Raw genomic sequence first — 22893 nt, 5'->3', positions numbered from 1 at the left:
CACATTTTAGCCGCTTATGAACCTCAAGGTTTTTGTAATTCATATTTTTTCCCTTACAGTTCAGCATACAGATTCAATTGAGAAGAACTGGCAAGAAAGTTAACTCATTTTATTAATTCTAATTTATTTACGTTCTGTACTTATATGGTCTATGTCTAACATTAAATGAAAATCGCGAATATGACCAACTATTGCCATGCACATTTGTCATTTAAGTAATCGTTTAATGATAAATAGGCTTTCCTTAATAAATATGTTTTAACAGATGTTTTAAATTTATTTAAAGGTAATTCTAGAAGATCTTTTGGTATTTATATTATTATAATATTTTATACTCATTCCCATAAAAGATCCATTGACTTTTCCTAAACAATACTTAGATACTGCAAGTTTGTATTTAAATCTAGTATTAATGGTATGCATTATGTTTAAAGAGATAGTGCAACTGGTCATTTAAAGAAAGGGTCCCTTAACCAGTTAGCATTTCCCGCGTAATTATGACTGGAAGCCCATTAGGGTACAGCAACGTTAATTTATTATAATTAGCTCATACCACCAACTGTCGACTGCACTTACTCGACCGTGAAAATTATTGTCATTATTGTACAATAATGTACCTGTGCATACAAATTCGACGAAACGTAACGTAAATTGGCGCATACGCTACTTTCCAAACATGATTTTATTTGGGTTACAAGCTGTGCCCGCTATTTTCATTTGCGTAAACTGTTTAAGAATAATATCCAAAGACTCGGATTGTTATTTACATATGCCATCTACTGTCAAGTAGGACCAATTTATTTGATTTGAATAACAGTAGATAACTTTTTTTACATAGACAACGCTTCTGCTTTTTACTTTGCAAGAAAATTACTCTGAATCTGAACAAATATTGTGTACAATTTCGACTTGATTTTTATTTGTAATAGGTCTCTTGACTTTTTTGTTACTGTAGGTTGGCATATAATAATATCAAGTGTAATTAATTTGAGTGAGCGCGAGCTAAGTTTAACAAATAGAGAATTGAAAGACCTTGATACTAAAAGGTGTATATTACTAGAAGTTAATTCTTTATTATGCAATCGATAAATTATAATTTATACTTCTGATACGCTTGTAACAACCTTTGATATTAAATTGTGTGTCATACACATTATTTAATTATGATTGACACAAACGTAATAGATACCTATTTACTACCTATTTATATACATTTAGATACAAATTACTAATATAAATTAATATTATTAATGTGTATTGATTTTGAATATTATTATTTGTTTATATTATTAATAACATTTCATCCAGTATAATTGTCCAGTAGGTATTAATTATTATGAACTAAATTATGAAATTAAAAAAAAGTATGGTATGTATATACCTACTCTTGAAATAATTTTAAAACTCACTTATTTATTAAATATTTATTTATTTTTCTTATTGACTTCTGGTGATCTGACACAAAGATAAATTTCATAATTATGTTGTATTTTTTTGGGAGAACGATCTTGATACTTGTTTAACCAACACTATTTATATACATAATTTTTAAACTAGGATAAATAGAAATGAATTAAACACGCGATCCTGATATTTATGGTAATTAATTATTATTGCAAATTAGTCATTTAATTAAACAATAATAACTTTGTTGTAGTTTAACCTTGCAAGATAAGGTTAGCAGAAATCCGTTTTACGTCTTCGATTGTTTAGATATACTACTCAAATATATATATATATATATATACATACAATATATATAGGAACCTAATATTCGTTATTTATTAATAAACATAAATTTTAAAAGAACATATTGGGCGTAGGAAATGTATTTAAAATAAGTGGTGTACTGAAAAGAATAGAAGATCAATTTTAAGTTTATTATTGAGCATATAAATATTCTTATATCTACCTATACACCAGCATGATATTTAGCATTTAGGAATATCGTCCTTGTTTTATTGGAATTTAGAGTCAGTGTTATAATAAACAAAAAATCATGTCTGTTCGTTTGTTACATTATCTTGTTATCTGAATTTTACTTTTTACTTAAAGATATTCTTATATTGAAACGAGCTATAGTTATATGAATTTATTTTTTATAGACAGCAGGCAAAAAGTTTTATATAATGAATAACAAATATTCTAGTGAATGGAAACTACTATAAGAATTTGCAAATTAACTAAGTTACTATAATTAAAATACAAGTAAAACGGAACATTTCAGCACTTGTCAATGGTGTGAATTCATTAATTCAACAATTGGCTATTAAACACCCACAACTGAGATTCTTCTATATATACTTAATTAACGGCATTTTTATTATCCATTCATTATACTAAATAGGAACTTAATTTGTTTGCATAATGCTATAATAATTAATTAAGGTTGAACTTTTTAATATACTTAAATGTAATATTTTACTTAACTTTTTCATATAATATGTATAGGTATGTTCATGTTATATTTGATTTTAGGCGAAATAGTTTTATATTAAAATAGTCTGTAACAATAATAAATATTTTGTAGGTATGACGGTTGTCGATTGTACGATTTAAAATCTTCCACTTTGTGAGAATATATGGCAATGAAGTGTTAAGGTTACTAAGTAAAATTATTCGTGATGTAATTATTGCAACATACTCTAATGTATTTAAAAATATAATGCAGTTACTTGCAGTTAGTGTATAAATACGAGTATATGTAAGAAAGAGTTTTTAAATCACTTAACGTCGTATATAATTTTTATTAGACAAATCTTTTTTCTGCACACTTATCATAATTTAAGCAGGTAAAGCCGCGGTTACAACTACAGCAAACAAACCAATTTCCTACATAACCTTCAAATTTTATATATAGAAACACATTCAAATCTAATATTACCGGCGTTGTAATTTAAATACAAAAGCATATTTTGTTAGTATTACATAAATATGGAATGTTGGTTGCACCAAATCAAATTAGACATCTAATCTGATTGCAATTAAAGTCTAAACCGGCAGCGAGCTACTAAATAATGGTCCAATGTGCCGTTTATACAATTTGCCTAATTACTGTAACGCTCGCTTGCTGAGCACCGATGCAAGAATAATAAGGCAGCTTACACACTATACACTTGCTTGTACCAAATATAAAGAGGTATGGAGATAAAATATTTAGTAATCTTAATATTTAATAATCATTATCATCATTATTACATAGTATAAAACTATGCAACGTATTTTGACGCGGTTTTATTTAATAGATCGAGTGATTCTAGAGGAAGGTTTATATATATACCTAATACATGTACACCCGTGCGAAGCTGGGGCGAGTAGCTAGTATTATAAAAATGACTCTTTGTAATAGTGCTTAGATATTTTTATTTATTTATTCATCTAAAACAATGCAAATTGTGTAGAATAACATAATAGTAACATTACAGTAAATTTTCGTCTACAACATAACAGCAACTTAAGCAGTAAATCACGTTATAGTGCATAGTCATAGTGCAGTAGGTCCTTATAAATCTTTATGGTCATCATTATAATAGTCATCTACGGAATTATATACGGATATTTGGAAGCCTGTGAAACAACCATGTTTTAATCTAAGAAGTAGAGTAGAAAAGGGGGCTATAGTTAACAATGTACCATATCAGATCGACTTCTGCGTGGTCCCCACTGATGCAGACATGATTAATTCCTGGTGAATTCGACATGATAGGTTAACTGATATTCCTCATGCTCATCTTATCATCCTACACTGCGACACCGTCAGCGTATACCATTAGCACAGGTAAAAGAACTATGCCATTATTATTCAATAAAAAAAACAGCTAAGCGTATATACTCATATATGTATTATCGTTCACTTAATTATATCGAGATAGTATTTGGTATAGGTATCTACATCCTTAATTCTCGGGAAATTAACGCATATGCAAAAGGGTGTCCATAAAATGTTTATAGTGTCAATTTCAATATTATTATAGGTTGTTTAAACTTATAAGTTAATTAAAAATATCACCAAAATTATGCTGTGTTTAACTTATCAAAGTAGATGTGATTGGTACAGCTAGACACCAAACATTTGGCATTAATAAGAAACTACGCTGGTACCTACTCTACTATATTTAAGAAAAAAACACTTATTAGCCATTAATTATTTATAATCAATTTGAATTCAGAATGCATTTCCTCAGCAACGTTAGTTAATAAACGACTCGTTTTAAATTGTTACCTTGTATTCTTAGCAACTTTGTAAAGACAATATGCCTATGTATTGCAAATGGGTTCATAATGTCAATGATATATAGATGAGAATCATTTACGAAAAAACTAGTAATAATTTGGTTGGAATGTTATGAACTAACAATCAGCTATTTTGTCTGTAATGTGAAGTTGCAGCTAATTAATTGATTCACAATAGAGGGTGGGGGGACCGTGTGAGCGTCTCGGGTGCTCGCGCCCAGCCAACAATGCACTCGAGCACGTTATGTCATTTAAGTTGTGTAGCATAACTGATCAGTCTAGAACGTATTATAATGATATTTATCTACATATTACTAATTATATTATTCCTTGAAAGTGAACTTAATCCATACTTGAATTAATCTATAGGTACATCATTACTTGAATTATGTAATACATTAATTATAAAATAGTTCACCTTACAAAAGTGAATCTAATTGTAAAATAGTTAACATACATATATATATTTTTGGTATCTGTGCTCCCAGCCCTCATAATACAGGTCTGGCCTAGCCTAGGTTGGAGACTACCGATAATAGAAGTAAAATAATCATTACATAGTATAAAACAAAGTTGCTGTCGCTGTCTGTCCGTCCCTATGTATACTTAAATCTTTAAAACTATGCAACGGATTTTGAAGCGGTTCTTTTAATAGATAGAGTAATTCAAGAGGAAGGTTTATATGTATAATAGGTACTCGTACACCCGTGCGAACGTGCGAAGCCGGGGCGAGTAGCTAGTATATATAATAAATTAAAAATATATTAAATATTTTATCTTATAAATTAAAGTGTATCTGTCAAGTCAATCAGACAATCTGTATGACGATTGAATGTATCACAAGTAAGGAAATAAATACACTATAATTTATCTTAAAAAGTAATCTGCAAGGGCGTAATATCAGGGATGAAAGTTTGTGCAGATGAAGTCGCTAGTAACAGCTAATTTGTATTAGCGTAGTATAACAAAGAAATAATATTCAAAAAACTTTGTAAAAAATAATTATGTTTGCGTTTATTTTTATCTAAATACGGATAATAACATTGATATGCTTCTATGAAGCTCGTACAATTATTGGCTGTATATGTAAATTGTGCTAGCGTTAAACCTATTGCTCAACCAGTCTGTGTGTGTCAGTGATAAGTTCTCTATAATTATCGATTGCGTTCACTTTAGAGCTCGTTTATGTGAACACAAAAGATCACAGCATTGCCTCCGCACACGGCACTAATTACTTTGAAAGCCATGTTATTAACTTGATTGTCTACAATGGATTGCGATTTGAAGAAATAAATAATATCTTCAGAGCTGTTTACTATGTAAATTGTAATTTAATAAACTATTACAATGTGTTTGTGCTTGTACATTGTAATTTGTAATTGCTTATTAATATTACATTGTACGGCTTTATGCTTAATTATATTTAATCTTTTAATTTTCAAAATTAAAAAAAAATATTATTATTATTTATTTCCAATATTTAATTAATTAATTCCTTTTTATTTTATACATACTTCTATATTTTCTAGGATGAAGGATACACTGATTTCGAACCCAAAAGTAATACAAGAGACGGCGTAGGCCCTACCACATTGGATTTGACAATAACTCGGACAACCTCGTATGTGAAAACAGTGGTGACGATATATTTTATATATAAGAAGATATTCAGATAAGGTAAACTTTGACAGAGTACGTAATACGTTCAAACATATCATTGTGAAATCGAATGAAAAATTATGCATTTTCCGATGTTTCTCTAGGAACCACTCAAGTGAGCGCTAAAACGCTATTACACGCTATATTCACACAGATATAGTTAAAGATTTCTAAACACATTTTTAATACAGGGATCGTTTTCGTATCAAATATCAACCCACGGTTGACCGAATCACTCCGACTCCCGAGTGAATTGTGGATTGAGTCTCCATTCAAATTATAAAACTACTTGCTTGACAGTTCAAACATTACTATAACTAAACAAACTGTAAATAATCCTCTTTGAAAAAAAGTTTAATCACAGTCTTGAGACGAGCTTTTATATTTTAAATCGAACCCAATTTCACAGCTCGAATCGCCTGTCAAATCCGACACAAAGCCGCGAATAGAAGCCGCATTATGTGGAATTCAAACTGGGCCTATTTATATCAATGATAATCTATTTATTGTCACAATAAAAACTTTGATTTTATCATGTCGATCCGATGAAAGAATTGTCACCTTTTCTCGTCATTATCGTGATGCCAAAAGTCACGCGGTGATTAAATCCAAGATAACTTCGAATCAATGTTGATTACAATAAAGTATATTTTAGTTTGATTAAGACTAACCGATAACAAGTATGTTAAGTAGCTTAGCGAACCAATGGTGTAGTATTTGAGTTTGAAATTGACGTTACTTGTGTAACAAAGTGGTGCCATTGAGCACTAAAGTTATTTACAATTTTTAACAATTGTTTTATTTCACACTAGCTGTTACCCGCGACTTAGTCTGCTTTTTGGCATAAAAGATAGCCTATATGTCATATGTTCACGTCAAATTTGATTAGGATCCATTGACTCGTGAAAAGATAACAAACAGTCAGACAGACTGTATGGATAACTTATTCAATTAACTAAGTCTTCGATCATAAACATTATTAATAAGGATGTTACAACTGCAAGTATTTTTGTATTCTGTAGTTTATACTGCTCCATTTATTTTTAAAGTAGCAGAAGTTTAAAAGTAAATCTGTTATAACTTTATATATTTCTACATTTTAAATTGTCGTGTTTTTTCAAGATGCATATTTAGCTAGATTTTTACGCATAAAATAGAAATATAGTATATAAAAGCGTTACTTAGTTACTTTAATTCTTTTATCGAAATTTTGATAAATAAAATCTAAATCTTTCTATAAAGTTTCGTAACTATATAAATAAATTCTTTCTGCTTTATGACGGTGAATCATAAGAACCCACAGAAATACAGACATCACTGCTTTATAAGAATTCCGTATGATTTTTTTTATTTTACTAGAACTATAAACAAGTTGACGATGACCGCCCTCTGTGGCATTATAATTATGCGGGTAGATAATACATTCACTAAGTCATAAAATAGTCATAATTATTATTTAATAGTATTATTATAACTTCAATATTTACAAAATGAATGAGAGCGTTGTTCTCCTAACTGTACCATATCCGCCGTGAAGACAGAATACTGGTCTACCGTGAACTATTTAAGTTTAAAAAGCGAACATATCCTGACATTTGACAAAAAGCTGATTATGATATAATTTTTTTCCCTTATGGAGTCACGGTGTCGCCGAGAGTCCTTTCAGGCAGGATTAATTTGGCCGTTTTATAAAGGCTTAGTTATCTCGAGGGTCGAGTGTTACGAACGGGTTGTATTTATCGCGGCCATTATACGTTTTATTATTTAATTTATTTAACGCCTCGGGTTTATCGGCTTGTCTATTAAATCGTTGACGGGATAATGTTATCGAAACTCAAACGTTACTTAGCCTTATGAATATCTAAATTCGTTAATTTATTTTTATGTTTGAAATGTTTTCGTTTCGAAAAGTGATTTGGGAACAATTCATAGCGATAACGCTTTTAAGTGCCTATTAATAAATATTTTAATTAGTTTTAATATTTAAACAGTGTTGTTAAATTGTATAATTATTATCTGATGTAAAATTTATGACTTCATTTACTGTTGCACAGTCAGCTGATTATTTTTAAATACAAAATCCTTTAAAAAATCTAATTATACTTGTATATGTTAATTACGATAAGAGGCATTTGTCTAAGAATACACTAATTAGTTCCGAGCTCGGCTGAATTAAAATTAATGAGCAATTATAATTGAGCCAAGATTACACTGCCCAAGTTTGAATTAAATTCATATACAATGCTATCATGTACGCATGCTTTTAACATAATACACTTTCAAAATACCAGTTTACTCATTCTATTGTATGAATTGTTGATTTCACTAGAGAATTTGTACTTTTATAGCTAACACAAACATTTGACTGCTATTAAATGTTATAAAAAAAATCAGGCACTTTTTGTCATTTCATTTAGGTATCTGTGTTTGGTAATAAGTCTGTGATCGATGATATTGTACGATGATTTTTAGTACAGTAATGTAACCACAGTTTAGAGAAATAATAATAAATTTGATATATAGTTAAAAATGTAAAATAAATTAAAAGAAGAATGACAAATAAAAGCTATATTTTTGTTATATAAAACTCAAGTGAATTAGGATACTAAAATTTGTTTTGAAAATTAAATCTCATCTATTTAAATTCACGTCCTAAAAGTATATAAATAAAAATGTCATCTTACTTGTTTGTTTTATCGTCTTATTTCGATAGGTAATACAAAATTAATTGCAATAAATTCAGTATTTAAATGTGTTTAGGTGTTCACATACGTGTGTGGTGTGTGAGTAGTGTTTTTCATTTCTATGTCTATATAGAGTTCTCTGTATGGTATACGAGTATCTGAATCTTGTTATGTAATGTGATGTCATAGCATGCATGGTATTTGTAGGCAACGAAACAATGACAGTTATTATATATTATTATCAACTGTTTAGAGTTGTACTGTTTGAATACCTACTTAATATATGACATATTATGTTTTATTTCGACTCCAAAAATAGATATTGTAGGCTATATATTTTACATGTGATTGTATCATATTACATGCTACTTTAATCTTGCATCAGTAAAGAGGGTATACTGTGTGGGATTTTTGGATGATAATGCTTCAGCTAAATTGACCTGCATTTGTTTAGGTTTCGATGTTTTTTTAAATTCCATAAAAGCGAAGTATTTTATCTATGTATATGATATATTAAGTTATCTATGAATACCATTTGACATTTTATAGATTTTGTTAAAGTTTAAGCATTGTTTCTAATTTCGTATTTCTTGTAATTGTACTACTCCGAATGTTATATGTATACCTATATCTACACGAGAGCAAGTCAGTAGGTACTGCAACCTACTTAAATTCGGAAGATTATACAAAACATTTTTTTATATAATTAAAAAGGCAATCACGACAGCCCCCCTGATAGTAAACGGTAACCGTCGTCTATATACATACAACATTATATAGATATCACGTATTCATGTAACACCCTTGACACTTGTCATGCGTGCTATTCCTGAGATCTAAGATGGCATGCCTCTTATCCTATGTCTAATTTTATTAATAGTCGTGTGAAGTGAATTCTTTAATCTCTATGGTACGGTTCATTTCCCTATCGATATAAACCATGCCAGAGCATCTACTAAGTACTTTCAAACAGATTAAATAGTAAATACAACTTTTTTCAGATTAGCTTAAACTTAGATTTAACTTGATCGAATCATTCATACTCGCGTAATACATACAATAAAAAAACGTTTGAAGTCATTTAGAATTAGTTGTTGCATCCAATGCGTTAAATTGGGAAAGCATTCGACATAAACACGACAAGTTGTGACAAAAACCCATTTTGGGTCGAGTTGCACCGATACAGCTGTGTGACACGGCAAGGTCGAAAGATCACGTCGAAAGCTTAGACAGGTTTTAAAGACGTACTAACATAAATGTAGTGACGTATTGAATGAAATCTGCTTCATTTTGTTAGTATGTATTAATTTAACATACATGCGTTTATTTACCGATGCGCATCTGTAAATAAACGTATGGATGTTAAAGAAAAATTAATTAGTAATATTATTCATAAAATTGTCAAACATCTACTGCACTTGTGAAAAAGAGCTAGTATACAATATGTTACGACTTCAGGATTTTAGCAACAAAATATTGCGAACCAAAAGAAAAGAAAATATATATTCGAAGCAATTAGTAAAACAGTCATATAATAAAATACATAATCAAAATCATGTCCATAATAATATTAAAACAGTGTATCTCTCTGTTCTTTTATTTTCACTACTATCACTTTAGAATGACACGAGAATGGAAATACTCTCTGTCTTTTATCCCAAAAATAAACTGAAATAAGAGATGAAAGTATTATGCAGACGAAGTCGCAAGTAAAATGTAGTTAGCTGTAAAATACAAATTAAAAAGTGGCATTCATTCATTCGCTATGTACTATTGTCTTATTTCAGCTATATCTACGCGTGGTACAGCATCTGGTAGAGAAAGCAAAGAATCCTACCGTATCCGCACAGGTGCGACAATTTTTCTCTAAGTTTTAGGATTGTTTATATTTTAGTGGAGTGTCTACAATATAAGCATAAAGCTACCCCGACATTTAAATGACAATACTTGATAATAGGAATAAAATTGAATTAATAAAAAAACATTTATATTTTCTAAGTTAAGAAATCATCAAGGCTTTTAGAACTGGAATTGGTCTTAATACTCTATGTACATATAAAATGCAACTCCACTGACTAGATACACGCGTTAGCTTGTTGGGTAACTCTTGTGATAAAATACTAGGTATTTTGCATAAAATCTATTAGGTAATAATATAGGATATTAGCACTAAAATAATATTGTTTGAATTATCATGATCCTTATAGGCCTCATTAATAAATAATAATCATTCTTTATATTTTTATGTAAATAAATAAAATAAGCATTTACCTCATGCATTTTTATTATGTCAAAATAACGCCTAATAATGAAACTATAAATTAATCCAACTTAAAAATGTAGGTTTTTAAAACAAAAATAAATTTATAGGTATTAAATGGCACACAATCTATAACTATTTTTCTGTTTCTTCGAATTCCTATGAAGAACATAAAACTAGTCCATTTATGATCTTGTTCTATAAAATATTTTAAAAAGTTTTATACACTTTATTGTATTCTGAGCTAAGTAATATAAAAAAGTATATTCTTGAAAAAAAAAGGAAAACATGCATTTCATTATCCCCAATTTATATGCTTGAGGTTTATTGATTAATATCACTAAAATAGATTTTTTTTTATTTATTCATTTATTTCAGGCAACTATTATAAGGTATTTATAATATGGGCCATATTATAAATACCTTATAGACTAACATACATATAATATAATATTTAAAAACTAATACATTGATATTGTCTGTGTGATTACGGCACTGATAATGTACTACAGGAAAGTGTTACGAAGTCGTTTAATTTATTATCATTTATATTACTTGATTTCATAGGAATTTCTCAATTGTATGTATTCCTACAAAATAATGTAAAATATAAAATCTACAAATACCCATAGAAACAAAATAAATCTTTAAAATAGCCACTAAAAGTGCCAAACATGCCTTCCTTGATATACTATACCTAATATTAATAGAGCGATTGGAATGGCACGAATAAAAATAATCCACCGTCAAATGATTACAGTGCATTTAATATATAAAAGTAGGTACCTAAATGAATCCTTTAGTTTAAATGTTTTTGCGTTAATTCAAATCATAAGTTTGAAGTAGACTGACGTTACATCGCCTACGTAGACAACATTTTTGGTCACCTCTTAGTAAAAATGAAAAATATTAAATTAAAAATATTTTTTTAACCAATTAATAAAGTATACCTAGGTACAACCGGTTAGTCTATAATTAATTTATATAATAGTCAGGTAGTGTCTGCCCATGAATGAGAACCAATCATATTAGTTCTTAGTATTTTTATATAATATCGCGTGTCAGACTAGGCTATTGTAATTGGCACAATTCCCAGCACAAACTGTTTCGAGAATAACCATTTTGTTTAAGATTTGTTCACATAATAAAAAGGTTAACATCTTCCGACAATGTCGACGTTTATGACTAATTTATTTACTTTAATTATGTACTTATTTCTGCTATATTGTTACGATAATATATAATTGATCTAAGTACTATGAATTGAGTTTGTAAGTTACAGAAATAAACTACAAATTATGTTTATATTGTATAAACATAATAAATTTAGTAATTTATACCTATTCATATAAGTAAAGAAATATTTAAAAGGATTAGTGATACATAAATACTTTAGATACATTTTTTACAGTAATGTAAACGGAGAATAATGAAATAATAAGAACTAAACAAAAGATACGATATCGATTCCATAATATATCTAGAAATGAGTAGATAATATCTACTCATTTCTAGGTCCACAATAACAAAAAATGTACAGTATAATTATTATATCATTTAATTAAGTCCTGACCTCAAAATAGTATAAAATAAAGTTATCTATGGCTGTGGATTTCCTCGATTACCTACTTCGAAATCACTCAACGTTAACGTTGTTAGGGATATATCTTTAAGATATTTTTACAGTTGTATGTATAAAAAATACATCCTAACATTAATGTTATTCAAGTATTACATACATACAAGTAGAAAATATGTAAAATGAAGGAAGAGCTTATGTGAACAAAAATCTTAAAATATTACACGATACGGCACCAAAATGAGGATACTGTTGCTTTCAGATGTCAAACTAAAGTTTAATATATGCATTAGGTAAAATTAAAATTAATTACCCATCTGCGAGAAATCGAGAGGTACGATATGTGTAATGAATTTTGGATGAATAGTAAGTACTAACTTCGTATCATATGATATACATATATATCTATTTATAATATGTCTAATTTCCGCAAAAAATCTTAAGGAAACTTAAAATATTGATTCTCTTTAGCGAATTATCAATAACAAACGAAAATATTAAGGCTCTGTAAATAGCGCTTATAAATACCATTATTACACTATTATTTATATTATCTATGTAATAGATAGATATATATATATAAATATTAATATTTTGACAATACTGCTACAAAGTGTTTTCATTAAACACCTACACTAAATCGACTCGTTGGTATTTCTAACATATAGATATATTATTTACATTTAAAAATCAAATAACATATGTTATGTAGAAAAATTAAAATGAAATGGTGTTTATAGCCGATTGAATATTCAAAATTATTCACACGTAAATCTTAAATACGAAAGCGCACTCAATGCATTTTCGTTGATGTCTTTCGTTAAGTGCTACGGCAGACACATTAAATCGTAAATATTTTGAGTTTATATTTAATTATAATAAAAATTGATTTTATTAGTAGATTTTTTATGTTATGCATAAATGTCAATAATTTTATAGATTCTTATAATTTTGAAAAAGAAATAATTATGTTTATTCAATTAATTAAAAGCTATATTTAATTTATGGTAATACCCAAAATGACTTAAAATCATTATTATTTTAATGCTAATATGTATCATAATATTATGCATATATGTAGGTATGTAGGCGCATATGGTTTTCCGTTTTCATGAGGTGCCCAACAATATGTGATTGTTTTATCGTTTCTGTAGGTATAACTGTAATGATTAACAGTAATGTAGGTACCTTCTATAATTGACAATGAGCCGTAAAGTCCACGCAGTGTTGACTTCAAGTAATTATTGCCGGAATTTGATGTTACAACAACCCTACCTACCGTTTTCTTTAAGTACAAGTAGATTGAACCAGAAAAAAGAATGACACGACTGTCTAACTAACTTTACAGACAAAGAAAACTGTGTATGTGTGTGGTGTGGTGTAAGTGACATTAGCTTCTTTAATACAAATATGAAGATAATAATAACTATCGTAAAAGAAATACTCGGAGCTACATTCTATATTATATAGGCTACTTACTATAACAGGGTAAATTGTTGACATATGTTATGGTTATGGGCCTCCCCAGGTCTCCTCTACTTATTCCAGTATTGGAACGTCAATGGTTGGATTTTTTTACCTAGAAAGGAAAACACCTACTCCCTGTAATTTCACTGCAATATCTCACCCTTCAAACCAGAACACAGCTTACAAAGCAGGCTACTTGTCGAAGAAAATAATCACGTAGATGACTTTGTACAAAGTGTAAAGGAGCCCTGCAATATTTACCTGGCGAGTCCGTCGCCGACCTGTCCGAGTCGGAGTCCCGGTGCGCGCTGAGGTCCCTGGGCGCGGCGTCGTGCAGTATGTCCGTGATCATAAACCTGGTGCGGGGTGCGCGCGCGTCGCGCTCGTCGCGCTGCACCGTCATCGCCACGGCGCCGCCGGCGGGTCCCGCGCCGCCCGCCGCACCTCCTACCGCATCCAGCGCGGGGGCGCGCCACCCCCGCCCCACGCTCAGCACCTCGCTCGCCCCCAGCTCGACGGGACCGCGACGGTCACCGCACCCGGCACATCACACGTACCCACCACACCGGGATCAGCCGAGTCTACCCACTATGCCGTGTCCGATCCAGTGCATCGCTTTAATCCACACAGCCCTAATGTCTGATCGTACACGTTAGCAAAGACCAGTTCGATCCAGAAACACCTGTTCGTTAAAAGTTATCGCACTCTGTCGCAAACACTGCAAAGAATATATAGTTCACCACTATTAATGTTCCATTAGAGTTCGGAGAACTTACAACGTCGCTTCGGGAGAGCGGTACGTGTTCGTTTCGTGGTGGACGTCGGGGGTACACACGACACACGCGTCGAGGTATGGTGAGCGACTGAGCGGAATGTGCTGGCGCCGCGGTGGGCAGGAGGCGGCGCTGGCCAATGGGTGTTGGGGCGAGCGCGCCAGCCAACGGCGCATGGGGGCGGGCCGCTGCCATGTTGCTCGCGAGGCACCGCTAATGCTCTTTTTGCCGACTCGCCGCCGGGAGAAAGCTCCGCGCGGATTTAAGCTTTTATACGTGGATAAAACGCTTTTATAGGAAAATAAAGCGTTCTCGCAGCGGGATATCGCACTTTATGACGGCGTTTTACTGAAAGTTGGCGACACTATACTCTAGTAATTGGTTGACGCCCGCCAAATTGAGGCTATGTTGCCGGAGCTTTGAAGCTTTGTACAAACTGGAATACAGATGAACGTTGTTATAGTGCTAATTTTATATCAGTTGGATGGGTGGGTTGTTTATTATACATATTTATAATACATAGTATTCTAAATTTTTAAAAATATGTGAATATATTATCTTCTATCTACATCATAAATAAACCCCACTCCAAAACTTAAACTTAATAAATCTCCAATCTTACCCAATTTAACTATTGTAATTATAAATAACTTATTTCAAATAATAACCAAATACAGATCTTAAGTAGGTATAAGGTTCCCTGCAGAGTTATACAGTTATATTTTATTTAAAGAACATAGTTTTCTTCTATTTCCCCACGGAAAAGCTAGGCCAATTGTTTGTTCTAATCCGTATGTCCTAAAAATCAATCTGTTCTAAAAAGGTACCTACTTAATGTTTAGGTAATTATTAGATCATTTGAGGAAATAATTTAATTTCATAAAACTTTAATAAAAAATTTGATTTGTTTAATGACAGCAACCACTTTCTAATAGACCGATATACAGATTAGTCTGAAAGAGCTATAATAATAATAATAATAATAATATATTGTACATAAGAGTCAATAATTTTAACATACAAGTGTAATTGTGCCATCTGAACTAGTATAAAATTATACTGTATCTCATATATATAGCACATGTTAAGGCGATACCCAGTAATTCAGAATACTATTGCAGGGTGTCTTGTCGCCATAAAATAAATAAGAGCCACTTGCACTACGCGCTTGGCACAATATTCTTCTCTTAATTCTTCCGTAATTATCAGTAATATTACTATTACGATACCTACTTCATTATATCATTTCTAACTCAGTATACAACTGCCTCGTATGGACTTTCTTTTCATGTAATTACATAGCCTCTCATTTATACAAACTATTTCAGTCCTATTCATGTGTAATATTGCAATTAAAGTCCATATACGTATAATACAATCTACGTATAGAACATTGTTTATCATAAATAAGCCATTTGAACATTTCTTTATGAAAATTGCGGTCGTTATAGCCACCACTCAACTATATAACTAACGTACTAACGTAACTTAACACTTATAAATGAAGTAACAATCGTAAATGTTTTTGTGCAATTCACCGGGAAGGTTAAATTTGCCCATTTGCACGAATGATTTTATAGAAGTATTGATTTTCTATAACCTGTTAAAGAAACAGTTACGGCTGTTCCTCGAAACGCCTGTAATCTCATGTGTATGTACTTTCCTATTATACATCAACTTCAGAGCCAAATAGCTCGTTATGACCATGTCAATTCGACCCTTCTACGTTGTCTCTGGAAACTATTGTGATTAATTCCTGGTGGATTTTTCACTATGGTTTAACTAACATAACCTTATGCTCATTTGATCATTCTCCACTGATACTAACGTACTCATGCTATTAGAATAGTTAGGTGGATAGAGGAATGACATTATCATGGATTAAAAACATATGCAAACTGTATTTACATGGAATTTACTACACGTGTTTTGAAAGTTAGTGAGAAACACTCTAGTTATTTTTGACATAATCAATATTTGTTCATAATTAATTGTTCCTAATAAATATTAATCTTTAATATTTAACACGTTTTAATGCGATCTTCAACACAGTGTCAGCGACTGAATTTTAATCTGTGTATATTTGTATTTGTCCACGGTAGAGACTAGGCCTGTAACACAGCCATAGATATGAAGGGAGGACTAAGGCCTTAAAATGTACTGGAGATTTTCAAGTCTATGTTATGTATTGTGACTGTGCTGCGTTCCAAATCAATTTCTATGATAGTAATAGAGGATTTGCATTGATTTGCTTCAATTTATAGAGATTTTATAGAGTTCTTAAGTTAAAGAAAATATTTCTAATCAAGTTCATAATGCTTTGACATCGTTACATAAAGTACGTATATTATATTTCATATTGGGTGACAGTATCTAAAACAATTAAAATCAAATTAATATTAACCCAGGACATTTCACGTGGAACCATCTAGTTCCAAGCTAAAAAGAGTTTGTGTTATAGGCGGTAGACAACTGACATAAATACTTATATCTGATATAATTCATATACAATATACATAGGAAACACCTAGGCTAATACAAATAATCATACTCATGAATATTTGTTCTGTGTAAGGATCAAACTCGCGATGTAAGACGGAGACGATGCTAAACCGCTAGACCACCAAGGCCGTCAAAGAATATTTTGTTAATAAATTATTCATAAAAAGTGTATATTTATAAAACTATCAACAAAATGAATTTTAATTTCTTATTTTACAGTATTTTGGGACTTTTTAAATTAATAATTACTTACAATTCAAAAGGGTTAGGGTTAGGGTTCTTTGACACATTTGACGTTTTATGTAAGGTAACTATGTAAGTAAACGTAAAACTTTTCGTACCAATAACACTAGCTTTGTTTACTTTCTTAATTCATTTAGCCTATTTAAGTACATTATTTCTAAATACTCTAGTATGCACGGGTTCGTATCTAAGTATGGTTATAGGACATATTTAATTGTTAAATGACTTGTAGCGCATTTCGCGCATGATTCGTTACATAGGTATATACTAATTTAAATAATTTGTGTTTAAACTGCGATAATGTTAACCTCAAATCAAAAACCCGTAACAATTATGTATTGTATGTATAGTTAATGTAAATAAAATCAATTCTAATATGCATAACATAATTAACATAGGAATATTATATTATGAATTAAACCGTAACTTTATTTAATACAGTAAAGTGCTCTAGTTTAAAAAAATACATACAATTGAAATTACTCTTTCAATTGTATGTATTTTTTTAATTGCATTAGTAATAATTTTATCTTTACATCCATTAGATATTTAAATACCAAAATAAAATTAATGTTTTTTTTTACCGTAACAAGAAATATATATCTACTAGTATTCGTATTATTATGTATTCTAAAAATAAATATATATATATTTTTTTAAACAAAAACTTAACTTTCTATTTAAGATACTTTCCAATAAAGCAACGAGTGTTAAGTACCCACCACATATGTAAAATTGTTTGCTTCGTATTTTCCTAAAGATAACAAAGTTTTAGATAAGAGTTGTTTAATTAACAATCGGATAGTTCGCGTGTTGGAACTGATCAGTTGGCTCACTACTGTAGTTTACACAAGCAGTTTAACGTGAATCTTTATCTAACTCTATGAAACTATCACCATTGCAATCTGGAAGCGGTGTACTTTTTTGTAATTTGTTTTATGCAAACATACCTATCGGTTGGTGTGTGATGAAATCTATTTTTTTTTACTGGAACATTAATTCGTTGTGAGAGGTTTTTTTTAATTAACCCCGATGTAACTTACATACAATATGCTATATTAATTAATTATTAATATAGCTTATTGTAAGTTACATCGGGGTTATAATTATAACTGAAATGTAACAATTTAAGTACGCTTACTTCAAACATAACAATTATTATTAAAATAATAATAAGTAAAATACCTACAAAAACTATAATTACAATAATAAAACTAAGTATCAAGGTATCTATTCTGGTAGGTTTTATTTTTGTTACGGGAATAACAAATAAGACGTCCTCTCACACAGGAAGATAGTATGTATATGTGTGACAAATTTATCAAAAGTTATTAATTTTGCCTCTTGCCACCAGAAGTTTATGTAGCGAAAACGAAATTAAAAACTCCTTATATAGCCAGACGAACAAAATGTACTTTAATATATTTTTAGTTTTTACTAACTTACTATACAAAATTGCTTATATTGATGTTAAACTACTGATGTGATTAAATAATACTAATATACCTAGGTACTCAAGTTTAAAACATGTAGGTAATCAAGCCAAAAGCAGGGTAAAATAGAAGCTGAGATCAAACTAAGAAAATCCTTCAATTCTTCCCTCTGAAAGGTCTCTCTCTTCGGGTCTAGCAGGGAACTTTGGAAAAAATGCCGAGCACAATAGATTTCTAAAGGTCGCAGCAGGGCTAGCGGTCTAAAACACCGAGTAATAGTCCCCCCTCAATAAAAATAAAAAGTAGAATAAAATACTCCTGAAAAAAAAAACGTTTACCAAGACACGATATGCAAATCTAAAGATATTTTATTGCATTTTTAATCTAAAATTATTCATTTCGTACTGTTGACCGAGCAGTTATATGTGAAAGATATTCAACTTTAGGTACTACTTATTGAAAATTGTTAGGGTTATTAATACCATTAGAGTGTGATGAGTACACTTTTTCGTCTAACCGTATACTGACAATATAATAAAAATATATCTACCTAATAATTAGCCGTAGATATTTGTAATCAAATGTACATGCGACTGTAAAATCGATAGTGAGCAAAAACAATACTTCAAAGCAATAACATAATAGACTAAGGCCGATGAAAAACATTTCAAAGAATTACCTTTGCATTGAATAGCATTTGAATTTTTATTTCACGCTCACATGCACCTATAATCGCATGGGCTATTTATGATTACAAATGCTCATAAGCGTTTATTGAATGTACAGCCAATATACCTATGCATTAGCTGGATAATATGTATTTACATTGTATACTGGAAGAATATAGTCTTTTTTAATACAATGTAAGTACACTCAAGTATATGAAATACGTATAATAGTATCAAGAAAAAATATGTTGGACATACAAATAAAATTATTTGTAGGTAGACTACACTAGAACAAAAATATTCACTATTCACAAAATAAATCATTCTTTTTACGTACTTAGTGACGTTTGAGGTGAATAAGGGAATATTTTGTATAGTATATAAAAACTATTCTATACTGGTAAACATTACATGAAATCATCTGCATGAGTACCTCTGTCTGCCAGCTTGTAAGCCGTGTTTCTACTTATACCTGAGTTATAGTAGTGAAATTACTGGGTCCTCCAAAATAACAACACAAACACGACGATATATTTGCTCTTCATGTATATTGGCGATGATTGCCACTTAGGTGGACCACTACACAGGTGGAGCATCAACTTATTTGCTATTATGCTGATATTGCAATTATATTAGAATAATACGTTATTTACTAATAATACAATATGAAATTCCAACACTATTCTGTTCATGTGTATGTTACAAAGATATTGAACTAGGTATGTTACAATAAAAACAGTGGACTCAGCAAGTGCGCCAGCGGTAATTTCACGCTCGCCGCCGCTCGCTCGTGGCTGAAAAACTCTAATCATACCACACTTATGGCCACCACTCGCAGTTTATGCTACAAATATGATAATTTTATTTCAAATGATAATAAATTTATTAGATGGTCGTACCACGGCAAACTAGAACGTTTATCGACCGTTTCCGTTCTCGGTATCGCGTCGTATTTTTTTGCTATCAATTTCCGCGGAATTGTTGTTTTTTTAATAATTATGTTCGCAGCGCTTGACTTTCCGGTGCGGCAGTTCTTTTAAGTTTTCTTTGATCTTGGGGAAACTACAAATTTTAATAATCCAATTTTAGACATATACCTAATACTCGTTTCATTCATATCTACTTTATCGAATTATATTCTTTTAATTTTTAATGTAAAATAATGTAAGTTCAAGCAAAATATTTCTAAAAACTACAATTAATGTTTAACATTAATTTAAATACAATATGTATTACGTAATCATAATTACTTTTTACTTTCTACTCTACTATTGTTTTAGAAATATTGTTACTGTAAGTACACCAAATTTCAAACAAGTATTGTTGGGAATTTCCTGTAAAAACCCTTTGACTCGTTACATAATTTGGATACCTAAAGAACATTATTATTATTTTCAAAAGTATTAATTGACATGTAGACGGCTTAAATTTACTTCAAAATAATCAATAATGAAAGCATAAATTATAATTGTATGCGCGAGGGAAGAGATTTCTTTAGCATATAGCAATAGCATTCTTTAGAATAAAAAGCAATAAAATCGAATTGATTACGATAGATAATTCAGTCGCACTAAATCTATACTGATTGACAAACATGAAGATCTAATATATTCCCACGTAATCGATGTGCTCGGATGACATAATTGAGTCACAGTGGCAGTTCGCGCCACCACCTCCCGCTGTGCACCAGTGTACAGATAGCATTCTCAATCACTTACATTTGTAACACACTCAACCATAGATTATATATATATTTTTTTTATAAATTTGAAGTATAGGAAGTACTTGATAGAGTGTGTACCGGTTTCTCAGTAGATTGTCGCATGCCTTATCCTTGTTATCGTGTAATTACTTAAAACAACATTTTTTTAAAAAGAGCAACTCGTAATTTCATTGCTCGTTCCTCTTGTGACGAGTCTGCGTCCGAAAAGAGTGGTAGAGTAAACAAAATGTGATTATTCAAAAGTGCTTATACTAAGTTTATTTAAATAAAGATTATTTCTGTTTCTTGTAGTTGTTTCGACTAAAGATAACTCAATTTTCTCTGTATTAGACGATATTTACAACAATTTGGATCAGCTGCATTTTCTTGCTGATTATTTTTTTAATCTAATAAGAATAAGTACTTTTATCATACAGAACCCATACGAATTATATCAAGATTAAAGATAGAATTTTTAGTGAAATTTATATTATAGATACTGCAAAGGTGTCGTAGTAGGTAATTAATGTTTTGTGCTAATCAGGCGATTGGCACAGAACTTTTTAAATATTTTATAAAATATTTATCTTTATACCTTTACTTATAAAGGTAAATATTTATACCTTTACTTATGTCACTACAATAGCAAACGTTATGATAACTGACAACCACTGCACACCAACAGTACGTCACCAAAATGTCATGTGACGACTGTGATACCCCTCATGTAGCCACTTCAGAAAACTAAGACGTTATGACTCTGTATCCTGTAATTTAATTCAATCGGAGACACAGCTTGTAAACCATGCTTTGTGGCGGAAATCGGCGGAACGAGGGTATCGACATATATGAATTTGTACAAAGAGTATTTTGGCAAAAATGTAATTTAAATCCAATGATTCATGAAACTACTGCACATAAGTATCTAATTAATGAAATTTCTGTTGAGGTATTATCTAAGAGTTAACAATAGGTACCTACATACTATATTAACTTGTACCTCTATAAATATTCAATCACACTGAATGTATAATATAATACAGTAATTTTGATATAATTGCTTTCAACTAAAACAATTATATTACTTAATTGCATCATAGTTTCAAATAAATGTAATTTATTTTAACTTAACATCCTTAAAATTAAAAACAGGTTTTTAAATTCTCATTAGTGAGTTCGTTTCTAATGTTACAGTTTTTTTGTTATTAAACATCATAAACACTCATTATTGTTTGAGAAAATGTTTCAACAATAAAAAGATACTATTAACATAACATCACCAACTTAACATACCGTAATTATAATTAATTAAATAAAGCACGGTATATGAAATATCTGACAGTTTACGCGCTGACCGTACTCTAATTGCAATAATTACTCATTATCAGGAAGCTGGCGGAGCACATTAATTTAGCGAGCGTTTTTATTCGCAGCGAGCTTAACAAATACTTATTTAATTGCTCCTCTCATTGTTCCACCTAGGTTATTAGATGTGACGCAACTATGAGTAGGTGGTACACATTAAACAATTTTGATCGTTGTGCAAGCGCGCTATCTCGCGAACTCGCGGGGTAAAAAGTTAGAGCAGTTTATTGCGCATGCGAGCGAGAGTTCGCGTGTTCGTACACCTTCAATCAGATTTCTTTGTTGCTAGAGTAACAGAATCACGGTATCAGTATTGTAGCCTCAT

The 22893-nt window shown here is 30.6% G+C and overlaps 1 protein-coding gene across 2 annotated transcripts in view; it reads right to left on the bottom strand.

The window, feature by feature from the left end:
• LOC131842963 (homeobox protein B-H1-like) overlaps positions 1-14313 on the bottom strand; it is a 37791-nt gene extending 23478 nt beyond the window's left edge. For both annotated transcript variants that reach the window (XM_059191543.1, XM_059191542.1), the window contains exon 1: positions 14144-14313. In XM_059191543.1, coding sequence (XP_059047526.1) covers positions 14144-14285 — 142 coding nt within the window. In that variant the 5' untranslated portion in view covers positions 14286-14313. The remainder of the gene's footprint in view (positions 1-14143) is intronic.
• Positions 14314-22893: the final 8580 nt, after the last annotated feature.

The sequence above is a fragment of the Achroia grisella genome, unplaced genomic scaffold, assembly GCF_030625045.1.
Source record: "Achroia grisella isolate CSIRO2021 unplaced genomic scaffold, CSIRO_AGI_Agris_v1 utg2671, whole genome shotgun sequence".
NCBI classification, from domain to species: domain Eukaryota; kingdom Metazoa; phylum Arthropoda; class Insecta; order Lepidoptera; family Pyralidae; genus Achroia; species Achroia grisella.
This window is presented reverse-complemented; position numbering and strand designations above follow the sequence as displayed.